The 17,148-nt window shown below is 44.2% G+C and overlaps 1 protein-coding gene across 2 annotated transcripts in view; it reads left to right on the forward strand.

Annotated features, from left to right (window-relative positions):
- The first annotated feature begins 14,725 nt into the window (after window positions 1–14,725).
- tsnax (translin-associated factor X) overlaps window positions 14,726–17,148 on the forward strand; it is a 28,299-nt gene continuing 25,876 nt past the window's right edge. Inside the window, exons 1-3 of one of the 2 annotated variants that reach the window (XM_084141707.1) lie at window positions 14,726–14,860; window positions 16,601–16,693; window positions 16,928–17,042. In XM_084141707.1, the coding sequence (XP_083997833.1) occupies window positions 14,845–14,860; window positions 16,601–16,693; window positions 16,928–17,042 (224 nt within the window). In that variant the 5' untranslated portion in view covers window positions 14,726–14,844. The remainder of the gene's footprint in view (window positions 14,861–16,600; window positions 16,694–16,927; window positions 17,043–17,148) is intronic. The other variant, XM_084141708.1, reaches the window with a different exon arrangement.

Raw genomic sequence — 17,148 nt, forward strand, 5'->3', positions numbered from 1 at the left:
GCCGTCGGTGCTCTGCGCCAATGACTGTCTAGCTATATTAAGGTATACGCCCTCCCTCTCTCTGGGGCCTCTTTATTACGCCGATTCCGTTGCAAAACGTTTCTTAAACGGAAGCAAACGGAAAGAAACGGAGCGGCACCTATCTGAATTTGTCCAATAGAAACTCTCGTTTTAGTTGCAAAACGTTGGACTATGCAAAGAATATGGATGTACTGACCAGATCCATGTCTCTCAGACCTAACAACGTGAGTCGTTGTCCACTAAGCGGCACGGCGGGCTGTCAGCTCCCGCCTATCCTTTCTTTGGATTGGTGGAGACATCTCATTATTGTAATCCTTTTTTGAATATTTGATTCGGGTTGTTGACGTCATCCGCCTGTATTCAATGTAGAGAAACTCTAGTCTCATGTCATGAACAGGGACGGCTTGTTCAATAGGGCGATATGGGCGACGCACTGCCAAACGGGAAAAGGAAGGGATTTTTTTTCTAATCAATTATAAAAATAAAAAATAAAAAAATATATAATTTTTTTTTATAAATTTATAAAAAATTATATCACGGCAACAGCAGTTATCAGTGTTCACGTCTGATCTGCCAGCCACTAAATGTCAAATCAGGCTAAAGTCGTGCTTCAAATGGCCCCGCCCGTTTTTTGGGCGATTTCAGTCAGGTTGAAAATCGCCCAGAAGTCTGTCGTAGACTCCCATGTAAAATCTATTTTTTTCACATTTCAAAGCTTTCAATACATTCTCTATGGGTGTCTGTGGGCATGCACTTACGCGCTTTCGTCATACATAACGTAACCACGAATGAACGTAACTAAGAAAAGACCAGGTAGCAGCCTCAATCAATTCACTACTACTATCAAAATGGCTAGGCTTCAGTCCAACTCGATTGTGTCTTTGAAAGAAGTTCCTTTTTGTCGGCGAACAAATGAAGATAAATTGGCAACGAAACAATTAGGACCTCCCAGACCAAATTTAATAATTCAACAGGTGTCTACTAAAGGGGGAAAGTCCTACACCCGAGGATTTTCAAAAAATTGGTATGAACGGAAAACCTGGCTAGCAGGCTGCGATGTAGCTAATGCAGTTTTTTGCTACCCCTGCTTACTCTTCCACCCTAAAGGCGCCACAGCAGACAGCACCGCTTGGACAGCGACTGGTGTAACCGACATGCACCATCTTTCAGAAAAGATAAAGAAACATGAGCTGTCAAAGACCCACATGGATAGCTGTTTGAGATTGTCATCTTTGGGAAGAGTGAATATTGCCACTCAACTGGATGAGGGATACAGGCTAGCTGTCCGCCGCCACAACGATGAGGTTAGCAAGAACCGCCATATCCTCAGCCGGCTAATCCAGTGTGTTAAGTTTTGCGGAGTGTTTGAGTTAGCTTTGCGAGGCAAAGATGAAACTGAGGGCTCCACCAACCCTGGTATTTTTCTTGGACTTGTCAACTTTGTGGCACAATTAGATGAGGTGTTTGATGACCATCTTAAAAATGCTAAAGTTTTCAAGGGCACATCAAAGACCATTCAAAACGAGCTACTGGAGTGTATGCTAGCGGTCACGAGGGAACATATTGTGGAGGAGGTGAAGTCTGCGAACTTCGTAGCTATCCAAGCTGACGAGACCACGGATGTTTCTACGCAGACACAGTTGGTGCTTGTGCTGAGGTACATAGATAGCAAGCACAAAGTGCAGGAGCGCTTTTTTGAGTTCCATCTCGGAATCAACCTCAGCCTCAATCGCCAGTGTACTTTTGGAGAGACTGAACGGTCTTTTTGCCGATGACGAGAAAGTCAAACTCATTGCGCAAGCTTACGATGGAGCCAGTGTGATGAGGGGAGAGAAGGCAGGTGTGCAGCAGAAGGTGCGTGAGCATTTCAAGAATGCCCATTACGTGCATTGCTATGCGCATCAGCTGAATTTGATCATGCATCAAGCTACTTCTCGCATCAAAAAAGTGAACATTTTCTTTTCCGATCTGAGCGGGATTACAACGTTTTTTTCCCGGTCACCCAAACGCACCAGCATTCTTGACCAGACTGTTGCACGAAGACTGCCCAGACCTTCATCCACACGGTGGAACTTCAACAGCAGAGTCGTGAACACTGTCTACGAGAATCGAGACGACCTCATAGAATGTTTTGAAGCCATCCGGACGGGTTCATTGGGTTCATTTGACCAGCTTACTGTGAGAGAGGCATCTGGTTACGTGAGGATGCTACATGATGAAGATTTTATTTTTTTCCTGCGGCTTTTTCACAAAATCATGCCCCACGTCGACATTCTGTACCAGAAGCTACAGAAGAAGGACATCGATGCTGTCTTTATCAAACGTGCCCTCGACAGCTTCACAAGCAGTGGGCCATAAGGTAAGATTAAACAATATCATTCGATCTTTCTCAAAGCAGAGCTTTATTTGAAAATGTATGCATGAAAGGAGACTGCATTTGTGTTTGAAATCACATTATTCTCATTATATATGGCCAGTGGTGTAATCTATCTTATTTTATATACTATGTGTACTGTGCAGTGGTGCTCATAAGCTTATGATCCCATGCTAAAGTTGACTAAAAAGAGGAATAAAAAAATAAAAAAATCATCTTTTGGAAATTGATCTTAATGACTTAATTAAAAAAGTTGGAAAATCCAACCTTTAAGGACACCAATTTTCTTTTCTTTTTTATTCCTCTTTTTAGTCAACTTTAGCATGGGATCATAAGCTTATGAGCACCACTGTATACTGTGCTGAACATCCAGGCTATGTGAGACACAAAGGCTAACTTAAACACTAAAGACTTTATGCATCCCTGCCCATTTTAAGTGGAACTGAAGTATTTGTACTATACATGGATACATTGCATATACCTGTGCATCACATAGACAACAATACTGTACAAAGCCAACAAACACATTGGTCTGTTTGCCTTCAGGGACTCCTCTCAACAGCAGCTGCAAGAAGCAACAGGAGCCAAAAGACCCAGAACAGCTTTGAGAGAAGAGGAGAAGCAGAGGCTGTCTGAAGAGGTCTGCAACACCATCCTGGATCACACCAAAGAAAGGTTCTCTTTCTCTGGCCACCTTGTGAGTGCTACCTTACTGCAAGCAGACATGTTTGAAAGGTACTGCCATTCATTTCCTGATGAGGCTCTGAATGCCACTGTGAATGCATACCCCATGCTGAGCAAGGCAAAGCTCAAGACAGAACTATCTCGGATCTATGAGAATCCTGAATTCAAGGGAGGCTGTGGTGCACTGGCACTGTACCAGGTTCTCATGAGCTACAACCTCCAGGAGACGTTCTCTGAGACTGTGACTCTGTTGAACATCCTCATAACTACTCCCATGACAACAGCTGAAGCTGAGAGATGTTTCTCAACTTTGACACGAGTTAAGACATTCCTGCGAAATTCAATGGGCCAGGAACGTCTGAATGCACTGGCCATGCTTTCCATGGAGAGGGAACTAGTCCTCAGCATGCCTGATTTCAATGAGAAAGTCATTGAACGCTTTGCTGTATTGAAACAGAGAAGAGAACAGTTTCAGTACAAGTAATGTAGCCTCTCTCTCTCTTTGTCCCTCCCTGTCTGTCTCTTTAACACACACACGCCCAAATCAGTTCACAGTTGATGTTGTTTAAAATAGTTTTTTTTCATTTTAAAAAAAGTAATAAAAATAAAAATCTGTTCATGTTCATTTTTACAAATCTATACAATTGGCCAGAATATGGTTGTTCATATTTACAAATCTATACAATTGGCCAGAATATGGTTGTTCATTTTTACAAAGCCATACAGATAGCTGTGTTTACCTTTTCTAGAAATTACTTTCAAATTCTGTTTTCATTCTTATTTCATTTGTTTATGGAAATGCATATTGTTTATGCAGTGTTGAGGAATGTGAAAGAACACCCTTGATTATTTTTACTGTGATAACTTATTTTGATTTTGTAAGCCAACACTTTTGAGATCAGTCAATAAATGCTTCTGGTATTGACTTATATGCTGCCCCTGTCTTCATGTTGTTGCTGGACATATCTTTTTTTAAATGTGTGTAGGTCACCTTAATCATCAGAAAAATTGCCCCTCCTGAGAATTTTTTCAGGAGCCGCCACTGGTCATGAATATGCATAGCCATCTCCGGACTCCGATATAAAGTTTATTTTTTTCTCAAAGTTGCCGGGATGTCACTTGTCCTACTTATATCAGTACACTCCTAACAACTTAAGCATTAGAAACTTCTAATCGATCAAATAAATCTCACATAGCAAATAAGCCATTCATTTCTTTGTTGACCAAATTGTGGTCCTCTGTAGCTTAATTGGTAGAGCATGGCGCTTGCAACGCCAGGGTAGTGGGTTCGATCCCCGGGACCACCCATACGTGAAAATTTATGCACACATGACTGTAAGTCGCTTTGGATAAAAGCGTCTGCAAAATGGCATATTATTATTGACCAAATTCGACACTCTCATTGACCTGCGTACAAAACCTCCTTACCTGGCGGGTGAAACAACAAGAAAACGCCACCTGCTGGAGGGAGACAGCTTTTTCCTCGAGTTGGGCCTCCCTCTTCTGTCCTGGACTAAGGCGGAGAATACAAAATTGTATGTACATGTACTTACCTGGATGACCAGAGGGTGGCGCTGTTACTAATTACTACATGTGATCATCTGTACTTGCACTTGACATCTGATAAACGTGGTTGTGTTGTACCCAGTGTTCGCGGGGATTTTGACGATGATGTAGATGACTTGGATGTATTAAAATAGCTTTTCCAAACATACTGTGAGCCAAGAACAAATCTGACGTACCTGAGGCGTATCTTTTTTACGAGAGTGCAAGGACAAACAGAGCCAATTGATGCATATTTGACTGATCTAGAAAATAAAGCAAAAGACTGAGTTTCAACAACTTACCAAGTCACTGATACGAGACAGAATTGTGTGTGGAATCACAAATGACCAAGTGCGAGGCAGATTACTCAGAGAACCAGATCTCCTGCTAGCTAGAGCAAAATATATTTGCCCTGAAGTGAGCCAGAGCCAGCTGAAAAATGCATCATGATGAAGTCGAGGTTCACAAGGGGCATAAGCAAAAGAAAACACAGAAATGGCAAAAAGACAAAGACCGTGGCCAGCTAGTAAAAGACAGATCGCAGGAAATGAGGACATGTTCATTGGGACAATTTAAGTGAAACAGAGTGAAGTGCAATGCGTAGCTCAGCTATGAGAAAGAGCAGTGGACAGAAACACTGAAAATAAACAACCACAAACTTACTGTTCAGCTGGATACAGGAGCTGAGCGTAGAGTCCTGTTCTGTGAGAGACTTGAAAACGCTGAAAGTGAAAGTGAGTGGCGAGTCCGTGCAAAAATCCAACTGCAAGCTAGTGACGTATTCTGGCCACCAGATGGAGCCAAAAGGCAAGAAAACACTCAAACGTCAATACAAAGAGAAAGTGTTTGAACTGGAATTTCAAGTGATAGAACAAGATGCACCTGCAATACTTGGAAGATCAGCTTGTCTGCAAATGGGCTTAATACAGAGAATATTCAAGCTTGAACAAAGGAGAGAGACTGATATTTTGAGTGAATATGAAGATTAATTCACATGACTTGGATGTGTTCCAGGAGTTCAGCACATACAAATAGACCCAGAAGTCACACCAGTGGTTCACTCACCCAGAAACGTGCCTGTAGCACTAAAATAAACACTTGAAAAGGAACTGAACCGCATGGAAAACATGGACGTCGTCGTCAGGCAGACTGAGCCTACTGAATGGGTAAACAACTTGGTGACAATCGTGAAGCCAAACAAAATACGGGTATGCATGGACCCACAGGATCTAAACAAAGCCATCAAGAGATAACATTATCCTTTACGTACCATTGAAGAGGTAGTTGCTGAAAGGCCTAACGCCAATGTATTTTCTGTAGTTGATGCAAACCAAGGATTCTGGCAAATCCAACTGGATGAAGAGAGCTCCCGACTCTGCATGTTCAATACGCCTTTTGGGAGGTGTTCATTCAAGAGACTGCCGTTGGGAATCGCGTCCGCGTTCCAGAGGTGCCTCGCCCAGCATTTGGAAGGTCTGGAAGGTGTCGTAAACATCATGGATGACATTCTTGTCTGGGGTGAAGACACAGAGCAGCACGACTGGAGACAGAGACAGCTACTAGACAGACTGAGAAGCATCAACTTGAAACTGAATAAGGACAAGTGCAAAATCAGAATGACTTAAATTCGCTACATTGGACATCTGTTAAGCAAAGAAGGCCTGAAACCAGACTCCGAAAAAAGGTCAGAGCAATACAAGAAATGCCAGACCCAGAGGACAAAGCAGCGCTTCAGAGGTTCATGGGAATGTTGCAGTATTTCGAAAAGTTCATCACAAATCTCTCAGATGTCAGCGCACCACTGAGACTACTGCTGGAAGGAGACGTGGCCCTGGGAGTCTTCACAGGAACAGAGCTTCAAAAGCTTGAAAACACTTGTCAGCAATGTGCCATTGTTAAAGTATAATAATGTACACAAAAACACGGACACTATCTGTGGATGGGAGCTGGGATCCTGCAAGATGGTCAGGCAATCGCATACGGGTCAAGATCCCTCACAAAATGTCAAAAGAGATATGCTCAAATTGGAAAAAGAGCTACTTGCGATAGTGTATGGCTGCGAGAGGTTTCATTAATACCTGTATGGAAAACAGATCCAGGTGGAGTCAGACCACAAGCCCTACGAAACAATCTTCAACAAGTCGCTCTAGAAAGCACCAGCCAGACTGCAGAGAATGCTGATGAGACTACAGAGATACAGTCTACAAACCAGGAAAGGAGATGCACATCGCTGATGCACTGAGCCGAGCATACCTGAAGGAACAGAGAGAGATGCACATCGCTGATGCACTGAGCCGAGCCTGAACCCGACCTGAAGGAACAGAGAGAGATGCTGGATGGTGAGCTGGCTGTAAACCACATCGCTCATCAACTTCCTGTTTCAGAAGAGAAACTGCAGCAATTCAAAACAGCAACAGCGGATGATGAAGAGTTAAGACTGGTCACAGAAACAGTTAAAAAAGGATGGCCAGACACGAGAGGGAAAAGGATGGCCAGACACGAGAGGGAAAAGGATGGCCAGACACGAGAGGGAAAAGGATGGCCAGACACGAGAGGGAAAAGGATGGCCAGACACGAGAGGGAAAAGGATGGCCAGACACGAGAGGGAAAAGGATGGCCAGACACGAGAGGGAACGCTGCAAAGAAAACACAGCACTACTGGACCTTCACAGAGGACTTGACATATTCAGCTGTTCAAAAGTTCTAAACTTGTCGTTCCTCAGAAAATGAGAGAAGAAATTATGGAAAAAATCCATGAAGCACACATGTGAATGTAAGGAACAAGCTGAACGGGATGTTCTGTTCTGGCCGGGCATGGCTAAACAGACTGAAGACTGAACGGGATGTTCTGTTCTGGCCGGGCATGGCTAAACAGACTGAAGACTGAACGGGATGTTCTGTTCTGGCCGGGCATGGCTAAACAGACTGAAGATGTTGTAACAAAATGTGCAGTCTGCAACACACACAAAAACAACAACCAAAGAGAGCCACTCATGTCTCATCCAGTCCCAGTGAGAGCTTGGGCCAAAGTTGGAGGGGACCTCTTCCAATACGATGACACATTACTACTCAAAATACCCAGAAATCTCCAAGCTCAGTGGGACAACAAGTAAACACATCATTACAGCACTAAAGTCGATCTTGGCAAGGCATGGGCTGCCCGACGTTTTGTGCTCCGACAGTGGAAGACAGTTGGTGAGTCAAGAAATGTCAGAGTTCTCTACCAGCTGGGAGTTCAAACATGTCACGTGGAGACCTAGATTTCCACAGTCAAGCGGCCAAGCTGAGAGAGCTGTTCAGACTGTGAAGAACCTGTTGAAAAAAAGCACAAGACAGCAACGGAGATCCTTACATAGCTCTCCTTGAGTACAGAAACACACCCCTGGATGGAGTAGGGCTCTCACCTGCACAACTACTAATGGGAAGAAGGCTGAAGACAAAGATTCCAACATCAAAGAGATTGTTAACGCCAGGACTCTATCAGCACGTCAGGAGCCGTCTCACAAACGGACAACAGAGACAAAAACACTACTTTGACCAAGGCAGAATGAGTCAGATCAGACAAGACAACAAATGGCAACCAGCAATTGTACTTGGACTACATGACCAGCCAAGGTCATAAATTACATAGTACAAACACCAAACGAGTGAATCTACAGAAGGAACCAGAGACACCTGTTAAAAACACATGAAACAACACACCCAGAGAGACACTCAGAAACCATAATGGACTTACCTTATCCTGTGGAAAGAGAACCTGAAACAAGTGTCAGCCTGGAAGAAAACTACTCACCTGTGAGTTCTCCAGCACCAACAACAACAAAACAACTTCTATGCTTGCTTCGAGGCAAGCAACACTGAAGCATGCATGAGAGCATCAGCTGTTCCGGATGACTATGTGATCACACTCTCCGTAGCCGCTGTAAGACCTTTAAGCAGGTCAACATTCACAAGGTTGCAGGGCCAGACGGATTACCAGGACGTGTACTCTGAGCATGCGCTGACCAACTGGCAAGTGTCTTCACTGACATTTTCTTCACTAAGTCTGTAATACCAATATGTTTCAAGCAGACCACCATAGTCCCTGTGCCCAAGAACACTAAGGTAACCTGCCTAAATGACTACCAACCTGTAGCACTCACGTCTGTAGCCATGAAGTGCTTTGAAAGGCTGGTCATGGCTCACATCAACACCATTATCCCAGAAACCCTAGACCCACTCCAATTTGCATACTGCCCCAACAGATCCACAGATGATGCAATCTCTATTGCACTCCACACTGCCCTTTCCCACCTGGACAAAAGGAACACCTACGTGAGAATGCTATTCATTTACCACAGCTCAGCGTTCAACACCATAGTGCCCTCAAAGCTCATCACTAAGCTAAGGACCCTGGGACTTAACACCTCCCTCTGCAACTGGATGCTGGACTTCCTGATGGGCCGCCCCCAGGTGGTAAGGGTAGGTAACAATACATCTTCCATGCTGATCCTCAACACGGGGGCCCCTCAGGGGTGCGTGCTCAGTCCCCTCCTGTACTCCCTGTTCACCCATGACTGCATGGCTAGGCACGACTCCAACACCATCATTAAGTTTGCCGACGTCACAACAGTGGTAGGCCTGATCACCGACAACGAGGAGACAGCCTATAGGAAGGAGGTCAGAGACCTGGCAGTGTGGTGCCAGGATAACAACCTCTCCCTCATCGTGATCAAGACAAAGGAGATAATTGTGGACTACAGGAAAAGGAGGACCGAGCACACCCCCATTCTCATCGACGGCGCTGTAGTGGAGCATGTTGAGAGCTTCAAGTTCCTTGTTGTCCACATCACCAACAAACTATCATGGTCCAAACACACCAAGACAGTCGTGAAGAGGGCACGACAAAGCCTATTCCCCCTCAGGAGACTGAAAAGATTTGGCATTGGTCCTCAAGTTATACAGCTGCACCATCAAGAGCATCCTGACTGGTTGCATCACTGCCTGGTATGGAAACTGCTCGGCCTCCGACCGCAAGGCGCTACAGAGGGTAGTGTGTATGGCCCTTTCCCTCTCTCCCTCCCCTCCCGGAGGACCTGAGCCCTAGGACCATGCCTCAGGACTACCTGGCCTGATGACTCCTTGCTGTCCCCAGTCCACCTGGTCGTGCTGCTGCTCCAGTTTCCACTCTTCTGCCTGCGGCTATGGAACCCTGACCTGTTCACCGGACGTGCTACCTTGTCCCGGACCTGCTGTTTTCAACTCTCTCTCTCTACCGCACCTGCTATTTCAACCTCTAAATGCCCGGCTATGAAAAGCCAAGTGACATTTACTCCTGATGTACTGACCTGTTGCAACCTCTACAACCACTGTGATTATTATTTGACCCTGCTGGTCATCTATGAACTTTGAACATCTTGGGAGAAAAATCTGGCCTTAATGGCCATGTACTGTTATAATCTCCACAAGGCACAGCCAGAAGGGGACTGGCCACCCCTCAGAGCCTGGTTCCTCTCTAAGTTTCTTCCTAGGTTCCTGCCTTTCTAGGGTGTTTTTCCTAGCCACCGTGCTTCTACATCTGCATTGCTTGCTGTTTGGGGTTTTAGGCTGGGTTTCTGTATAGCATTTTGTGACATCTGCTGATGTAAAAAGGGCTTTATAAATAAATGATTGATTGACTGATTGATACATCACTGGGGCCAAGCTTTCTGCCATCCAGGACCTCTATACCAGGCGGTGTCAGAGGAAGGCCCTAAAAATTGTCAAAGACTCCAGCCACCCTAGTCATAGACTGTTCTCTCTACTACCGCACGGCAAGCGGTACCGGAGCGCCAAGTCTAGGTCTAAAAGGCTTCTTAACAGCTTCTACCCCCAAGCCATAAGACTACTGAACAGCTAATCAAATGGCTATCTGGACTGTTTGCATTTTTTACTTAACACTTATTTTTCTTATAACGGCATTGTTGGTTAAGGGCTTGTAAGTAAGCGTTTCAGTGTAAGGTCTTCAGCTGTTGTATTCGGTGCATTTGAGAAATACAATTTGATTTGATTTGAACAAACAGTGGAAAGCAACAATGTAAACACTGACACACCAGGTGACATCAACTCGTTATGGAAGACCAGGTGACATCAACTCGTTATGGAAGACCAGGTGACATCAACTCGTTATGGAAGACCAGGTGACATCAACTCGTTATGGAAGACCAGGTGACATCAACTCGTTATGGAAGACCAGGTGACATCAACTCGTTATGGAAGACCAGGTGACATCAACTCGTTATGGAAGACCAGGTGACATCAACTCGTTATGGAAGACCTATCAGAATGCCAAAACGCTACCAGTACTGAAAAGATTATACTGAAAAGACTGTTGAAAATAATAAATAAAACATTGAAAATACATTAATAATAACAATTTTATGACAATTGTGATATCTATGTTATGTTGTGAAAAAAATGTGTTTATTGTTTGCAATGTGAAACACTGAGTTGAAAGAAAAAATTGTTTTTAGAAAAAAAAAAAGTAATGTATGTACAAGTACTTCCTGGAGGACCAGAGTGTGGCGCTGTTACTAATTACTACATGTGATCATCTGTACTTGCACTTGATCCATGACAACTGATAAACGTGGTTCTTCTACCCGCATCCCTGCCTCAGTGTGCTAATATATTACAGAAATAATCTAATTATCTCCTCAAAATCTCCTCTCAGTTTTTATAGGCCTACATTCTGTATTAAAATGTGCATAACATAATTTGACATTTTGTTCATAGAAAAAATAAAGCCTTCTGTGCACCATGTTAAATGAAAGTAAATGCACTTCATGCATTGCCATAACTGAACTGGCATCTACTCTGCATCTGTGTTCACTATTCAGTGCAGCCCACGAGGAGGCACGGCTCCAAGATGGCACCAGGCAGGAGGCACAGCTCCAAGATGGCACCAGGCAGATGGCACCAGGCAGGAGGCACGGCTCCAAGATGGCACCAGGCAGATGGCACCAGGCAGGAGGCACCAGGCAGGAGGCACGGCTCCAAGATGGCACCAGGCAGGTGGCACCAGGCAGATGGCACCAGGCAGGAGGCACGGCTCCAAGATGGCACCAGGCAGATGGCACCAGGCAGGAGGCACCAGGCAGGAGGCACCAGGCAGGAGGCACGGCTCCAAGATGGCACCAGGCAGGTGGCACCAGGCAGATGGCACCAGGCAGGAGGCACGGCTCCAAGATGGCACCAGGCAGATGGCACCAGGCAGGAGGCCACAGGCAGGAGGCACGGCTCCAAGATGGCACCAGGCAGGTGGCACCAGGCAGGTGGCCGGGTTTCCTCGGGACTGAGCTGCACTTCCTAACCTCCTGCCAAATGTATGACCATATTAGAGACAGATATTTCCCTCAGATTACACAGACCCACAAACAATTCGAAAACAAACCCAATTTTGATAAACTCCCATATCTATTGGGTGAAATACCACAGTGTGCCATCACAGCAGCAAGATTTGTGACCTGTTGCTACAAGAAAAGGGCAACCAGTGAAGAACAAACACCATTGTAAATACAACCCATATGTATGTTTATTGATTTTCCCTTTTGTACTTTAACTATTTGCACATCGTTACAACACTGTATATATACATAATATGACATTTGAAATGTCTTTATTCTTTTGAAACTTTTGTGAGTGTAATGTTGACTGTTCATTTTTTATTGTTTATTTCGCTTTAGTTTATTATCTATTTCACTTGCTTTGGCAAATGTAAACATATGTTTCCCATGCCAATAAAGCCCTTCAATTGAAATTGAATTGAGAGAGAGTAGAGAGAGAGAGCGAGATAATCTGATCTGTCCAATAATAGAGGTTACAAAGTCCCAGTTTCGTTATTTAAGTCTACTAACTATTTAACAGATGTAGACTAAAATAGATTTGGAAATAAAATACAAACATTACAAAATAAAGGATTATTTTTTATTTCTGGCCTATTATTACTGTGTCTGTAAATTTCGTGCTCTGTAGTCTGAACCTAAGTATTACAAGGCCGGGAAACTTGTGAATATAGGCTGATTTATTACATACAGCCACCAATTGTGCTAATATATATATATATATATATACAGTGGGGAAAAAAAGTATTTAGTCAGCCACCAATTGTGCAAGTTCTCCCACTTAAAAAGATGAGAGAGGCCTGTAATTTTCATCATAGGTACATGTCAACTATGACAGACAAAATGAGAAAAAAAATCCAGAAAATCACATTGTAGGATTTTTAATGAATTTATTTGCAAATTATGGTGGAAAATAAGTATTTGGTCAATAACAAAAGTTTCTCAATACTTTGTTATATACCCTTTGTTGGCAATGACACAGGTCAAACGTTTTCTGTAAGTCTTCACAAGGTTTTCACACACTGTTGCTGGTATTTTGGCCCATTCCTCCATGCAGATCTCCTCTAGAGCAGTGATGTTTTGGGGTTGTCGCTGGGCAACACAGACTTTCAACTCCCTCCAAAGATCTTCTATGGGGTTGAGATCTGGAGACTGGCTAGGCCACTCCAGGACCTTGAAATGCTTCTTACGAAGCCACTCCTTCGTTGCCCGGGCGGTGTGTTTGGGATCATTGTCATGCTGAAAGACCCAGCCACGTTTCATCTTCAATGCCTTTGCTGATGGAAGGAGGTTTTCACTCAAAATGTCACGATACATGGCCCCATTCATTCTTTCCTTTACACGGATCAGTCGTCCTGGTCCCTTTGCAGAAAAACAGCCCCAAAACATTATGTTTCCACCCCCATGCTTCACAGTAGGTATGGTGTTCTTTGGATGCAACTCAGCATTCTTTGTCCTCCAAACACGACGAGTTGAGTTTTTACCAAAAAGTTCTATTTTGGTTTCATCTGACCATATGACATTCTCCCAATCCTCTTCTGGATCATCCAAATGCACTCTAGCAAACTTCAGACGGGCCTGGACATGTACTGGCTTAAGCAGGGGGACACGTCTCACACTGCAGGATTTGAGTCCCTGGCGGCGTAGTGTGTTACTGATGGTAGGCTTTGTTACTTTGGTCCCAGCTCTCTGCAGGTCATTCACTAGGTCCCCCCGTGTGGTTCTGGGATTTTTGCTCACCGTTCTTGTGATCATTTTGACCCCACGGGGTGAGATCTTGCGTGGAGCCCCAGATCGAGGGAGATTATCAGTGGTCTTGTATGTCTTCCATTTCCTCCCACAGTTGATTTCTTCAAACCAAGCTGCTTACCTATTGCAGATTCAGTCTTCCCAGCCTGGTGCAGGTCTACAATTTTGTTTCTGGTGTCCTTTGACAGCTCTTTGGTCTTGGCCATAGTGGAGTTTGGAGTGTGACTGTTTGAGGTTGTGGACAGGTGTCTTTTATACTGATAACAAGTTCAAACAGGTGCCATTAATACAGGTAACGAGTGGAGGACAGAGGAGCCTCTTAAAGAAGAAGTTACAGGTCTGTGAGAGCCAGAAATCTTGCTTGTTTGTAGGTGACCAAATACTTATTTTCCACCATAATTTGCAAATAAATTCATAAAAAATCCTACAATGTGATTTTCTGGATTTTTTTCTCTCAATTTGTCTGTCATAGTTGACGTGTACCTATGATGAAAATGACAGGCCTCTCTCATCTTTTTAAGTGGGAGAACTTGCACAATTGGTGGCTGACTAAATACTTTTTTCCCCACTGTAGGCTATAGGCAAATGGAAATGATGCTTATGCTATCTATTTTGAACAAAAGTTGACAAATACATTTTTATTAATTGGAATCCAGCATGTTTAGCATATACAATTACTTACAGACTAGAACCATTGAATGAATTATTTTAATGTTTGATCAAAAACCTGATCAAAACGGACACCACGTCTCTTCCACTAGAAACTACATTTCCCAAAATCCATCGTCCCAACAGAATGGGGTGCCCCTAGGAATGCCGGAACATTTCAATACACCAAAGCTTTGTGTTTACTATTCTACATTATATAAAATAATGCAGACATTGTATATGGGTTTTCAGTCAGCTTCTCGTATCCTTCTGTTCTTCGGAAAATATATTTTATGACTCAAAATAACTCTAATGATTAAGGCAATTGACATGTGTATCATGCCTCTTCAACTTGGACGCAATCACAAGTAAACAGTCGCTTCAGGTTGTAGTCAAATGCTGCTAGCTAGGTAACTGTAAAATAACAACATTCCTGTACGATAATAAGATTATATAGAAGTTATGAGCAAGCGCGAAGGTAATCAAATTAATTATTAACATTATGTATGATGTGTAAAATCGCTATGCTCTGGATTTGAAGCGGGGCATAAATGTGGAATTCACATAGCTAGCTAGCTAATCATGTTTGTCCCATAAAGCCTACACTAGCTATATTTAAGCAATAAGCCCCGAGGGGGTGTGGTAGATGGACAATATACCACGGCTAAGGGATGTTCTCAGTATGACGCAACGCGGAGTGCCTGGATATATCCCTTAGCCGAGGAATATTGGTCAAATACCACAAACCCCCGAGGTGCCTTATTGCTATTATAAACTGGTTACCAACGTAATTAGAGCAGTAAAAAGACATGTTTTGTAATACCGTTTATAATGTAAATTAGAAACTGTGTGGTTTGAGCTCTGAATGCTGATTGGCTGACAGCCGTGGTATATTTAAGCAATAAGGCACGAGGGGGTATGGTATATGGCCAATATACCATGGCTAAGGGCAGGGCTGTTCTTATGCACAACGCAACGCGGAGTGCCTGGATACAGCCCTTAGCCGTGGTATATTGGCCATATACCACAAACCCCTGAGGTGCCTTATTGCTATAATAAACTGGTTAACAACGTCATTAGAGCAGTAAAAACTAATGTTTTGTCATACCCATGGTATACGGTCTGATATACCACAGCTGTCAGCCAATCAGTATTCAGGGCTTGAACCACCCAGTTTATCACAGACCATATACCATGGGTATGACAAAACATTTATTTTTACTCTTCTAATTACGTTGGTAACCAGTTTATAATAGCAATAAGGCACCTCAGGGGTTTGTGGTATATGGCCAATATACCACAGCTAAGGGCTGTGCCCAGGCACTCCGTGTTGCATCGTGCGAAAGAACAGCCCTTCGCCGTGGTATGTTGGCCATATACCACACCCCCTCGGGCCTTAATGCTTAAATATAATATGAATCTTTCATCTGTAATCTCCGTGTCTCTCTCCTCAGGTGAAGGGTATCCTCATCTGTAATCTCCCTGTCTCTCTCCTCAGGTGAAGGGGTGACCTCATCTGGAATCTCCCTGTCTCTCTCCTCAGGTGAAGGGGTGACCTCATCTGGAATCTCCGTGTCTCTCTCCTCAGGTGAAGGGGTGACCTCATCTGGAATCTCCCTGTCTCTCTCCTCAGGTGAATGGGTGACCTCATCTGGAATCTCCCTGTCTCTCTCCTCAGGTGAAGGGGTGACCTCATCTGGAATCTCCCTGTCTCTCTCCTCAGGTGAAGGGGTGACCTCATCTGTAATCTCAGTGTCTCTCTCCTCAGGTGAAGGGGTGACCTCATCTGTAATCTCCCTGTCTCTCTCCTCAGGTGAAGGGGTGACCTCATCTGTAATCTCCGTGTCTCTCTCCTCAGGTGAAGGGGTGACCTCATCTGTAATCTCCGTGTCTCTCTCCTCAGGTGAAGGGGTGACCTCATCTGGAATCTCCCTGTCTCTCTCCTCAGGTGAAGGGGTGACCTCATTTGTAATCTCCCTGTCTCTCTCCTCAGGTGAAGGGGTGACCTCATCTGTAATCTCCGTGTCTCTCTCCTCAGGTGAAGGGGTGACCTCATTTGTAATCTCCCTGTCTCTCTCCTCAGGTGAAGGGGTGACCTCATTTGTAATCTCCCTGTCTCTCTCCTCAGGTGAAGAGGTGACCTCATCTGGAATCTCTGTGTCTCTCTCCTCAGGTGAAGGGGTTGCCTCATTTGTAATCTCCCTGTCTCTCTCCTCAGGTGAAGGGTGTCCTCGGATGAAGACAACTCAGAAAACAGATGACCGCGACACAGGAGCTAACCTGACATCACCTGTGATAGCTGCATTCAAAGGTATCTACTAGATAACTTTCTGTGGTACCTTCGGTTACACTGATTGATGTGAGAAAGAATTTAGAATCAGCCCAGAGTTCACTCCTCCTTCTCCCACCCCCGTCTCCACCTCCTCCTCTCTCCTCTTGCTGTATGCTTAAAAATGGACTTTACGTTTTAATTTGCTTCATGATAACATATAGTTATGGTAGAAAGAGAATGAGATGCAGCCTACTAATCAGATATTTCTACCAGTGTTCCAGCAGGACCTAGACACCAAGCATGACAAGCATGAGCGCCTGGTCAAACTCAGCAGAGACATCACCATCGAAAGCAAGAGGACAATATTTCTACTGCACAGAGTCACCAGGTAAATTGTCTGAACTACAAACTGGGGTCTGCCAGGGTCCTTAGGGGGTCCTCAGCAGCAAGGGGAAAGGAAAAAGTCTGTATAAGAAAAATATAATATCATATAG

Source organism: Coregonus lavaretus (assembly GCF_964263955.1).
Source record: "Coregonus lavaretus genome assembly, chromosome: 25".
NCBI lineage: Eukaryota > Metazoa > Chordata > Actinopteri > Salmoniformes > Salmonidae > Coregonus > Coregonus lavaretus.